Source organism: Raphanus sativus, chromosome 4, assembly GCF_000801105.2.
Source record: "Raphanus sativus cultivar WK10039 chromosome 4, ASM80110v3, whole genome shotgun sequence".
Taxonomy (NCBI): domain Eukaryota; kingdom Viridiplantae; phylum Streptophyta; class Magnoliopsida; order Brassicales; family Brassicaceae; genus Raphanus; species Raphanus sativus.
Genome location: NC_079514.1, coordinates 7,652,273 through 7,664,350, shown reverse-complemented (window position 1 = coordinate 7,664,350; position 12,078 = coordinate 7,652,273). Strand labels below are relative to the sequence as shown.

Below are 12,078 nucleotides of genomic sequence, written 5' to 3'. Positions count from 1 at the left end.
CTATGAGTGAAGAGTTCGATAATTGTATCATCACAAACACATGGTCACTTGTTCCCAGAACTTCTGATATGCACGTGTTGGGAAATCGATGGATTTACAGATACAAGCTCAACGCCGACGGCACAATAAAAAATCCCAGAGCTCGTCTAGTTGTTCAAGGGAACAACCAAGAAGAAGGAGTCGACTATCTGGAGACTTACAGTCCCGTTGTGAGAACAGCTACCGTGCGTACAGTCCTCCATCTTGCGACTATCATGAGATGGGATGTGAAGCAGATGGATGTTAAAAATGCGTTTTTGCATGGGGATCTTAAGGAAACTGTATATATGAGGCAACCGGCAGGCTTTGTAGACAAGACGAAGCCAGATCACGTCTGTCACCTCCACAAATCATTGTACGGCCTCAAGCAATCTCCACGTGCTTGGTTCAACAAATTCAGTGACTTCCTTATCGAGTTTGGGTTTGTGTGCAGTGTTAAGGATCCATCGTTGTTTATATACAACAAAGCTGGGAACATAATAATGCTTTTGTTGTATGTGGACGACATGGCTATCACTGGCAACAACTCTGCAACTTTGAACAAGCTTCTAGAGGAGTTGAACTCAAAGTTCAGAATGAAAGATTTGGGAAGACTTCACTATTTTCTTGGGATACAAGCGACGTTTCATGAAGGTGGTTTGTTCCTCTCCCAAGAACAATATGCAGTGGATATTCTTGGTGCAGCAGGAATGGAGAATTGCTCACCAGTGAATACTCCTCTGCCGCTACAGCTCAACAAAGTGCCAGATCAAGACAAACCGTTTCACAACCCTTCTTACTTCAGAAAAATGGCTGGAAAACTCCAATACTTGACCCTGACAAGGCCGGACGTGCAGTTCGCAGTGAACTATGTGTGCCAAAAGATGCACTCCCCGTCTGTTGCTGACTTCGCAAATCTGAAGAGGATTTTGCGTTATATCAAGGGGACAATCTCGATGGGAATTTCTCTTGTTAACGACACCGACTGTACACTCCGGGCATACAGTGACAGTGATTGGGCGGGTTGCCAAGAGACAAGGCGGTCCACAGGAGGTTTTTGTACTTTTCTAGGCCAAAACCTTATATCTTGGTCATCAAAGAAGCAGGAAACGGTGTCTAAAAGCTCTACGGAGGCTGAGTACCGCTCTTTGTCTGAAACAGCGTCGGAATTGGCGTGGATGAGCATGTTGCTTCGTGAGCTGGGCATTTCTCTTCCTGTCACGCCTCAGCTGTTCGGAGACAACCTGTCTTCGATCTACTTGACTGCAAATCCAGCCTTTCATCGACGTTCGAAGCACTTTGAGACTCATTATCACTACGTCCGTGAAAGAGTAGCGCTGGGATCTCTGGAAGTTAAACACGTACCGGCTCGACTTCAACTCGCAGATATCTTTACGAAATCGCTTCCGACGGCACCATTCTGCAGCTTACGTTTCAAACTAGGCGTTGACGTTCCTCCCACGCTTAGTTTGAGAGGGGATATTAGCAGGCCCAACTCAGAAAAGCCCACGCCACTCTCAAACCAGCAAAAGCCCACTCCAGCTCAATCACTTGCAACGGTTATTACACAAGAAGACAAAGACAGAGTTGGAGTGGAGAAGAGAAAGGAAAAGCAGAGCATGATGTCATGTACGAAACCGTGTGGTCCTGAACTGCACAATTCATTCTCTGCCCTTGGATCTCTCGGAGAAGCAAGATGAAGACAAGTGTAATAGGAACTAGGGTTTTCCCACTTGTGTATTTAAGCAAATGCTAGTCATTGTAAAACCTTAAGAATCAAGAAATATAAAAGAACATTTTTCTGAGTCTTCACTATCAAAGCTTTTATCGGTTACTTGAGGGTTGTGGAAGCTCGATACCTCGCAGCAATCGCAGTAGAGCATTACGTAGGTTTCGTAGATGCGTGGGACTGTGGAGGAGTCATGTATGTTAAGAATTGGCGCCGAGGCTTTGATAATCACACCTTTCTTTGAGTCGTGAATGGTAACATGAACGTCATCTTGCCCAACCCCCGGCAAATCAATCCTCACGAAGATGTCCCTGAGCCCAATCATCTTTCTTTCGGTGTATCCTTTTGGCCCATCTATCTGAAATGGGTTGTTGATAGAGTAAAACCCTTCTGCTCCAATCAACATCGGAAAGAAAAGAAATTAATTACTTGCGTAGATGGAGAGATCTAGAGAGAGAGAGAGAGAGAGAGAGAGAGAGAGAGAGAGAGAGAGAGAGAGAATACCGCTAGATTGTGGAAGAGGAGTAGCACGAAATATCACCACCATGATTCAACGATAGCTTGGAGCCAAAGTTACTGCATGGTTTTTAAGCTAGGGCTGGTTAGGGTTACATAAACCTATGAAATATGCATTGACTCCAAAGATTTATAGACTTTTTGAGATATTGCACAAACTCATTTTTAATACGAAAATCTAACATGTAATTGAAAATATTATACAAGCCCATTTTCCAAACATATGAGAGAAAACATTCGGAAAGATTTGAACTTTTTGAGAGAAATTACTAAACCCATTTGAAAATTTGTGAAGAAAACATTCAACAGATACTTAAAAAAAAAACACAAAAGCATGATGAGCTTGCCTTTGATCTGCTACTAAAAGGTTTCTTTCTTCTCAGTGTATCTTTCCTCTCTTTGTGTTTTGGGATTTTTATAGCCTAAAGGTAGAGAAGTCACTGCAAGGCTGACGTGGTAGGGGTACTATGCTTACTTTGACAAACTATTACTTCAAGGAGTCCATCTGATTCAAAATGTTCTATGGGCCTATAATTGTCAAAACATTATAACATATGATTTCATTATAACATATGCTTACATTATAGTTTCATGCATATGATTTCATTACCATGAATTATAACATCATTTTCTTCCTCTTAAATGACAAAGGAAAAAAAGATTCTCGGAGGACTTTATAACAAAAAGCTGAAACTAGAATGTAGAAATTACAAATGATAAAAACGTATTTGACAAGTAAAATAGTGTACATAACTGTGATGAGTTAACAATTCATACTCACATAACTTTTGAATTAACTGAAATACCTGAAACATGGTTTAACGTAAAAAAAGTTCCAATGTCTCTCTCAAGGGAACGAGGATCAAGTTCCATCATTGGTAGTTTGAGAGTTGGATCCCATGATTGTATATTGTGTGGGGTATCTAGTATGAAGCATCCAGAGATCCAGGTGGTTGAGGAACATGTGAAATGATGGTGGTACTAGTGAGCATCAACATGATTGTCGACACATCGGGACGATCTGTTGGTTCATGTTGAACACATAGCAGTGCAATGTGGATGCATCTTGTCACTTCTTCTGCTGGAAAATTATCTAAAATGGTTGGATCCACGAGTTCTAATGGTGTCTCCTCTCTCCACAACCTCCAAGCCTGTAACATAATTTAATCATCAAGCAAATAACTCATAGTTACATTACATGCACGTTTTAGCTAATATAAATGTTCTAGTTTAGGTACTCACGTATGTGACCAAATTTGGACCCGGGGAGCAGAAGCTCATGTTCTTCTTTCCACATATAATCTCAAGAACTAAAACCCCGAAGCTATACACATCGGTTTTCATTGAGAATTGCCCGTCGCATATATACTCTGGGGGCATGTAACCTCTGCAATATTAATTGTATATATAATAGTGAAGTTTAATAATAAGAATCAGTTCATAAGTCATAAAGGGTGATAAGAGTATCTTACTTAGTTCCAACTATCTTTCTAGTGATAGAACTAGTTTGGTCCATACCAAAGATCCTTGCCGTCCCAAAATCAGAAATCTTCGGGTTCATATCAGCTTCCAATAATATGTTATCTGCTTTGAGGTCACGATGTACAATTTTGGGCCTTGAATCTTGATGAAGATATAGTATCCCTCTAGCGATTCCCCTGATTATGTTGAACCGTTTTGTCCAGCTTAACTGAGCTTGCTTTATTGGGTCTGCACATATTAGACTATGAGATTTTTTTTTTAAAAATATAAGAGTTGAGAGAGTTGAACTTAAGTCATTATTCTCTTACCAGAGAGGAAACAGTTGAGACTTTTGTTGGGCACAAACTCGTAGACGAGTATTCTTTCTTCTCCTTTGACAGAAAAACCGAGAAGTCTAACAAGATTTCCATGCTGAAGTTTTGCGATAACAATAACCTCATTCTTGAACTCTTTCTCACCTTGTTCAGATGTTCTTGACAACCTCTTCACTGCAACTTCTTTTCCATCAGGTAATGTACCCTACAAGTAACATCAATGAGACAGTACGAACTTTTTTTACTTTGACTATGTAGTAAATACAAGAGTTTTCAAGCACCAAATAGTTACCTTGAAAACATCTCCAAATCCACCTCGGCCAATTCTTTTGCTCTCTGAAAATTTATTTGTTGCAACTTCAATTGTCTTGAAATCGAATTGTAGGGAGCGTACACTTGTGATACCAGCTACAGTTGTAATAAAGAGTCTTGATAAGTTACATGGACTATCTATTTTTATATGCTAAAATCTAAGAGGTCAGACAAAAACAAAAGAACACCACTCACTTTGATTAAACTCAACTTGTTGGTCTGATTTTCCCTTTCTAGCAAACCCGCGAGCAAGAACAACGATGATAATGATGATGAAGACAACTGCAATAACAACAACAACTATTGCTACAATAGTTCTCATTGAGATATTTCCGCTGCCTGTAGAAGTACAACATAACCATATGAACTTTGAATCTTTGGAAAGAAAAAAAAAAAACTTTGCAACAACTTACCACTGTCTATCTTTTTGGCCCGGTCGCCACCAGAAGATGGTTGAGGTTGCAGCAGAGGAGGAGGAGGAGGAGAAGGAGGAGCAGCCAATGTAATGTTACCAAAAGCCTTAGAGAATGTAAACAACTGCCACCGGAAAAAGCAGATTGGACGCATAACATAGCCTCCTGTCTTCTCCCCACAACAGGACTGGTAGTCAATCACGCTTTGTCTTAGACAATTATCACAATCACCAGAAGAAACATCTGGCGTGCATTGCATCAGTGCGTATATATTCTGGAAAGGTGTCAAAGCTGCAACATCAGCTTTGTAATGGTTATTACTAGATGATAGGTTGTTCCTTGTAGAAGAAGCTGCAGCGATGACACCATGTATCAATCCTTCCCATATCTTCTTGAACTCCGTTAGATTTGAGTCGATATTTGCAGTGTTCATGACCAAATACTGCGGTACGATCTCCCAATAACCTGCGGATCCTGAAAAAGAATTGTTGGAGTAACGGACAAGGCAAAGAGTTGGATCAAGCGCCCAGTAATACGCGTCTGTCTGGTTGGTACAATCTTGTACCAACCAGTCAGATGCACCTTTTAGACAAGCGGAACAATCGTTTGGTTCTGCTCCAGGGATGCACATCCCTGCCGCGTAGACTCGACTAGGTTCTTGTCCGATGGAACCGCTGTAGAAGCCATCTTGAGCCGCGGCATTGGAAGGAAGAGAAGAGAGGATGAGACGGCGGTTTGCATCGTATGTACCGTTGGGTGTGAAGTTCCTCCCGTTGTGTATGCACGTTTGTGCTGAAACTGAAGCAACAATGAGAACAAAACAGAGGATTAGTAAGGAACTCCTCTGCTTCATCTTTCTATTGAGATATTGTCTTGAGTGCTTAAGCATCTGTCTGTTTTCATTATTTAAAAAGAAATGGAAGTTTCTGTGAGAGTTTCTAAATGTTGAATTCTTCAAACTGATATACGGTCGCTAAACGAAGGACAAAAATCGAACGTCAAAGTCAAATGTTTTGGTTCATACAGTATTAGTTTCCTTTCAGATAATCATCAAAGTCTCTTAGTTATGACTCTATGAGCTAGGGTAGCACATCACCCTGCATTAAGCAGAAGAAGACGTGATTAATATTGAACCCACTTGCATACACGTAGCACATGTTAATCACTAAATCTATACAATCAAGCGTTCGTAACATTCACGTAGTTTTCAATCCTCCTAACGATTATGGCATAATCTTTTGTTTTATTGCTTGCTTACGCGCCTTGTTGATTCTTACTAATTAAACGGAACTCGAAGTTTCTGTCTGAATTTCGAAATCTTCCGTTCGTCAAACTTATCGGTTATGGCAGTGGTCCTTTATTTTGGCCCAGCGTCAAAAGTCAGCTTTTTTGAAGTGACGAAAGTCAAAACTACATGGACCCAAATTGAGAGGTCCAGATGAGCACTAGGCTATTGTATCACTGTCTTTGGTTTTGCAAGTAAACCGATTTTGGTTTTATATCGGTTAATAAACGATTAGTTGTGTAGCACGTTCCCAGATTGATGAATCTACAAATAGATATCACTAGTTAATGAATATAGTTTATAACTATATATCATCCGTTCAAACAGATTATTATACATCACTAAGTATATTGTTCAAGATCACTACTAGGTATAATTATCGAAAAAAAGTATTATACATATATTCTGGAACCAAAGATTCAGATGAAAAGAGTTCTCTCACAAACTTTGATTTGAGTATAATCTCACATTTCATACATAAATTTGATAGGAGTTTTCACATACACTATGATTGAGTATACATATCAAATGGTCAGTGTCAAACAGGTCCAATGTTTGTCTCTACCGTATTGAAACCTACTAGCCACAATGGAATTGTGTCATATAAAACAAGATCAGTAAAGAGTAAAAACAGAGTGAATTTCCTGATTGTCGAGAAAGTTGGATGATACATGGGATTTTTTTTTTTATCACATAACAACCCAATATAGATGCATTTGAAAACTTCATTGCTGTGAAACTCTCATGAATCAATTTGAAAAGCTTATAATTTGTCGTTTGAATTTAAATACAACGATGTCCTTGTAGTTTAGTTACCAATATTAGAGAACGTACATTTGGTTGCAGATCAAAGGCTGCCAGCCATGTGGTTAATTAATTTTAAGATATATTCACAAAGCTGTAAGACTAAAAGTTTTCAAAAATAGATAAAAGTATGTTTTTAGTCAAGGAACATATCCAGAGTTGATCAAAAACATGAAACGACATAAAGTACCCTCAAAATAACGACATAACCTTCCAAGAAGAAGTCCACAAGACTAAACTAGGAATCAGAAGCAAGCATGGTTTCATCACTAAAATCAGATGGGAGGGATGATCAAACGGATCACACCGTTCTTGGCAATGGTCTTGATCTTACGGCCAGGAATGCTAACATTGCTGTCGAGCGTAGCCACCTCACCGGAGTAGAACCGGCCACCATAGTCAAGGCTAACGGCAGGAGCATCACCAGTCACCGTCACTCTCCCATTCACGACGGAGACGGTAAACCTGTCTTTGGGAACACCCGGCATGTCTACACGCACGTATAAGCCGCCGTTTGGGAGAATCTTCCACTCATAGGCCATATCCGAGCCTATGTTCACGCATGGGTGTCGCTCCAGTAACGGACCGGTTAATGCCGGGTCTGCGCTTACACAAACCATACTCATTAAATTAATTACACATACGGTTTATTGATGCCTCTCTCATAATAATTTGGATAACATAACATAAGCTTGCAGAAAAAGAACAAATATAAATACCATGGGGATCCGTGCCGTGAGGAAACTTGTGAGGACCCGTGCTACAGCGATCTTTGACCATAAAATAGAGACAAAAGTAATAATCAATTTTTGGGTATAAGAATATATTCAAAAGTTGTGAGAAAAACTTTTAGAAAAAAAAAATTAAGATAATCAATTTTAAAAAACAAATTAATCAGAGAATTAATTGTATGAAAGAAAATAATCAAAGATAATTAAGGAAAATGTGGTGAAAGTTACCTTCTCGGTCTGGGCCACCAAGAAACGCTGTAGAAAATAAATTGAATTTTTTTTATCAATATATAGATTTTTATAATATGTAGATTTAAATAAACCAAAAAGGGATTAGTTTGAAAGTAATATACAGATGCATGAAGGGCTTGGTGATGGGGCGTGGGTCTTGGAGAGGTGAAGCCTGAGAACACCGTCCGACATGTGTGAGACCATGCCGGAGATCTCGCAGCATCTACAGACGAGACCAGTAGTGGAGCCGTAGATCCGAGCAGAAGAGTCATGTTTGTGCTCTTTCGGTGCGACGGCGTCGATAGACACAGCTTTCTTGGTCGGGTCGATCCTAACCTTTATGCTGTCTTGTGGAACACCGGGGAAGTCAATCCGGATGAACATGTCCTCGTTCTCAAGCATCTTGAACTCTGTGAACCCTTTTGGTCCACTTACCAGAAACGGGTTGTTAACAGCGTAAAACCCATCTGCTCCACACCCAACAAAACAGACATAAAAAAAAACCTGAGAAATAGTAAAGTAAAAGTGAAAAATATGAATGAGATTAGGGGATGGTTGAGAAGATCTTTACCGCTAGATGGAGGAGCAACGGTAAGAGGGACCACCATTATTCAACGACGAGAGAGATGTTTTCTGTGAGGTTTCAGATTTCTAAGGTGTTCTTTAGGGTTTCTCCTCTCTCACTGTTTTTCTACCTTTTTATGTTCAGAGGAAAAGAGAAGGCAACGAACAAAGACAAGGCACTGAGCTGTCAAACAAAACCGACAAGCAACCGGGGACACGTGTCTTCTTTCCATTTGCGACTTCGTAATGCATCAGAATTAAACGCGCGTCGTCTCCCCATTTGTGAAACTTTTTTTCTTTTATTTTTTTGTAATTATTAAGTAGAGGAAGAGTGTATGATGAAGTTTTACTATATATGTACGAGTCTACCTCGTGAAATCATGTGTGTATCTTTTGGTTAATCACCTAATTAATACGTGTGATGGGTAGAATCATGATAGACATACACGTTAATTTGATTGAACATCTTATACGTTAATATATCAATATTGGTCTTAAAATATTCAAAAACCAAAACAAACATGAAGGATAGTCCATTGACTAAATATAATAAGGTCCATCATATATAAAGCATGAATTAAAGATGGTGATAAAATTAGGAAGAGGGGATAATAAGGCGGATGACACCATGTTTGGCGATTACTTTGATCCGACGGTTGTCATACCCTAGAGGAACGACGGCGACCTTGCCTCTGTACTCACGCCCACTCGAATCATGCATAGATGTAGGAGCTTGTCCGCTGACAGTGATGCCACCGTCACTTTCCATCGTCGCCGTGAAACGATCGCTGGGGACGCCGGGCATGTCAATACGCAGGAAGAGACCGCCGTTTGGGAGATGCTTTGATTCGTACGCACTCGTGGATCCCTCCAACACTGAAGGGTGGGGTAGTGTGACCGGACCTGTAAACGCCGGATCTGTCCAAAACATTAAATCACATTACATAATTAACATCGAACAATATTATACACTTACGTCCTTAATTAATTATTTGTTCAATAGTGTAACTAATTGATATACTACATACAACATACGAGAAAAGAACATGCATGAATAATGTGAAATACACATGCGCCTAATACTACAATGACCTCAATTTATAAACTGTAAGTTGTGTCACAATAGAGCCATTATTTAATTTTAAGTACATACATACCAAGAGGGTTAGTGCCAAGGCGACCTGCGAAATATTCATATTATTGAAGTTAGTTAATTAACGCCTGAGGGTTTTGTGAAGTTATCTTATGGCTTAATTTTTTTTTTTTTGACAACCTTATGGCTTAATTAATAATCAAATCAAATGAAATAAATACCTTCTGGGTTATGTCCACGAAGATGAGCTGCCAAATTAAAGAGCAAAAGTATATTATTTAAAAACACAAGTCATAAGGAAAGAAAATGTGAAAGAGTAAGTCAAACTTTAATACGTATAAACGTACCAAGGGGATGGCCGCCTGCAACTGCGACAATAGAATCAACAACACACATCCCATAAAAAAAATGTCAGGATACTATATGATATGCATTGAAAGAATAAGAAAATACTAATGCTTAAAAAATCCAATACCTTCTGGGTTATACCCATGAATTATGTGACCTGTCAAAAGAACCAAAAAAGCTTTAACATTCAAAACGGGTAAACGAAAACAAGAAAAATAAATCATGTAATGATTCGAAATTAAACGCGAAGAGACAATACCAAGGAAAGGAACATTAGGCAATGTGGCACCTCCAACTGAAAGAGACAAAACACAAACAAAATGTCAAATATCAATATTCCATAAATAAAAAATATATAAAACTAAAAAAAAAATCTTTTTTATTGCTTTAATTCGAGAAATTAGTTTACAAGAACAGGAGGAAGGGACATGACGATTGATCTTCTTCTTGGAGAGAACGAGCCTGACGACACCATCTCCAACATAACACCGAATGTTACTGATCTCACAACAATCGCAGATAAGTCCCGTGGCGGCTCCGTATTTGCGGTGAGAAGAATCGTGTCTGAACTCTTTCGGTGCGTCTCCGAACACAAAAACAGCCTTCTTCATTGGCTCCACTAGGATTCTCACACTTTCTTTGGTTACTCCAGGGAAATCGAGCCTCGCGTACAGATCCTCGTTCTCTTCCATGAGCTTGAACTCAGTAAACCCTTTCGGCCCGTTCACCTGATACGGATTATTCGTTGCGTAAAACCCATCTGCCCACACAAAAAAAGATTTTATTATATGATATCGACTTTAAAGATTTGAAGAACTGATGAATAAATCAAGGATATAACACCATGAGATTGAGGGACGGGACCGATGTTCATGACCGGCATTGATTACGCGGAGGTTTTAGGGTTTTAGTTTTTTTTTTTCAAAAGATTTCTCTCACTCTCGCTTTCTCTTTATGATTTAAGAGGTTTGTGAGATTTTACCAGAGGAAACCTTTAAACGAAAGAGAGAGAGGTATGGAGGTTGTCAGGTAAAAAAAAGACAAAGAATCCCCGTTGTGACACGTGTTCTTTTTGCATTTGTCCACAGTTTCAATGTTTTTTAAAAAGAAAATTTAATTACCTGCAGTAAGCCAGTAAAATATTATTACTATACTTATTTATATACGTATAGTTTTAAAATTTTCAACAGTTCGTACACTGGTGAAAGGTCAGAGTTTTTATTTAGACAGGTAAAAAAGTTGGTCTTTGGCTAAAATTAGTAAGGTTTCAGCTTTATTTTGTCGACTAGTTTTCAGCTCTATTGTAGACCTCGTAACTGCATGCGCTTTCAGGCACACATATAAAGACACCGTTTGTGTTTGTTTTATAAGAATATTCATATGTGTTGCAAAAAAAAAAAGAATATTCATATTGTTCTTAACAGCGTTTGTACATACACATAAATGTACTCACTTCCACCATTCCACCAATTTTTTACCATCTGTGCCCAAATTATAAGTAATTTCGTCTAAGCTCCCACTTTACTATTTTTTGGGCTAACTGATAACATAATTTTGCTCGAATAGACTAATAGTCATATATTCAGGTCTTTAAATAACTTTCATTTACCCCATGTATAATGTAACAATTTCAGTGGTGTCAAATGATTACTAATGTACAAATATGAGGCAACTGTCTTATATCATAGTATTGTACACGATATAATTAATTTCAGTAATCCGGATGGGATTAAAATAACTTACTGGTTTCCAATAAAATAAATTGCGTTTATCTTTTTATCTTGCATGTATATATTGGGTTTAGCGGGATAGAAATAATATAATTTGTTTCACAAAATCATAACAACAAACACTCCCTTTATTTTGAACTATAAAGAAGCATTACAGGCTGTTTGTTCATTTGATGGTAGCATTGAAGTTAGAACTGTGGGTGATAATAATATAATTAGACAACATATTTGGTAGCTGAAAACTGAATGCTGTGAAAACTTATGCAGGCGGTGGCTAAATCGCAAAGCTGACAAAAAAGGCTTGATGCAGAGATATTGTTCCAAAGAGTTCTGCATTTAAATGATGGCTAATCTTTTTTTTTGTTCACCTGAATGATAGCTAATCTACTTACTTAAAGAGACTCATGCAAATATAAAGAGGGTAGGACGTTACACAAAATAAAGTAATGTCTCTTTTTGCAACATATCCAAAAGTAGTCGAAATTAAAAACATCAAAAGCGCTTAATC

At 38.6% G+C, this 12,078-nt stretch overlaps 2 protein-coding genes across 4 annotated transcripts; both read right to left on the bottom strand.

Moving 5' to 3' along the window:
* Window positions 1-2,867: 2,867 nt before the first annotated feature.
* LOC108834564 (cysteine-rich receptor-like protein kinase 13) lies at window positions 2,868-5,700 on the bottom strand. 3 transcript variants are annotated; one of them, XM_057008500.1, is made up of 7 exons: window positions 4,785-5,700; window positions 4,567-4,653; window positions 4,352-4,467; window positions 4,054-4,264; window positions 3,736-3,973; window positions 3,506-3,650; window positions 2,868-3,414 (listed from the first exon to the last, which is right to left on the bottom strand). In XM_057008500.1, exons 1-7 carry the CDS (start codon window positions 5,671-5,673, stop codon window positions 3,187-3,189), a joined length of 1,914 nt encoding a protein of 637 aa, XP_056864480.1. In that variant the 5' UTR covers window positions 5,674-5,700; the 3' UTR covers window positions 2,868-3,186. The 3 variants fall into 3 exon arrangements, with proteins under 3 accessions (XP_056864480.1, XP_056864479.1, XP_018463400.2); XM_057008499.1 differs by having other exon boundaries at window positions 4,567-4,710; window positions 4,788-5,700; XM_018607898.2 differs by having other exon boundaries at window positions 2,869-3,414; window positions 4,567-4,710.
* Window positions 5,701-6,992: 1,292 nt separating this feature from the next.
* On the bottom strand, window positions 6,993-10,797 carry LOC108834563 (putative 57 kDa heat shock protein). The gene is made up of 13 exons (XM_057007919.1): window positions 10,684-10,797; window positions 10,250-10,600; window positions 10,100-10,135; window positions 9,968-9,997; window positions 9,840-9,860; window positions 9,714-9,740; window positions 9,557-9,580; window positions 9,010-9,317; window positions 8,407-8,446; window positions 7,958-8,302; window positions 7,833-7,859; window positions 7,593-7,643; window positions 6,993-7,474 (listed from the first exon to the last, which is right to left on the bottom strand). Exons 1-13 carry the CDS (start codon window positions 10,721-10,723, stop codon window positions 7,149-7,151), a joined length of 1,626 nt encoding a protein of 541 aa, XP_056863899.1. The 5' UTR covers window positions 10,724-10,797; the 3' UTR covers window positions 6,993-7,148.
* Window positions 10,798-12,078: the final 1,281 nt, after the last annotated feature.

Coding starts and splice junctions, on each gene's coding strand:
- LOC108834564 (XM_018607898.2), bottom strand. CDS start 5,673: ATGCTTAAGCACTCAAGACAATATCTCAATAGAAAGATGAAGCAGAGG. Junction 4,468..4,566: donor ACAAGTTGAGTTTAATCAAA/GTGAGTGGTGTT, acceptor TTACAACTGTAG/CTGGTATCACAAGTGTACGC. Junction 4,265..4,351: donor GATTTGGAGATGTTTTCAAG/GTAACTATTTGG, acceptor TGTTACTTGTAG/GGTACATTACCTGATGGAAA.
- LOC108834563 (XM_057007919.1), bottom strand. CDS start 10,723: ATGCCGGTCATGAACATCGGTCCCGTCCCTCAATCTCATG. Junction 10,601..10,683: donor TCCCGTCCCTCAATCTCATG/GTGTTATATCCT, acceptor TTGTGTGGGCAG/ATGGGTTTTACGCAACGAAT. Junction 9,998..10,099: donor GCCTAATGTTCCTTTCCTTG/GTATTGTCTCTT, acceptor TTCTTTTGACAG/GTCACATAATTCATGGGTAT.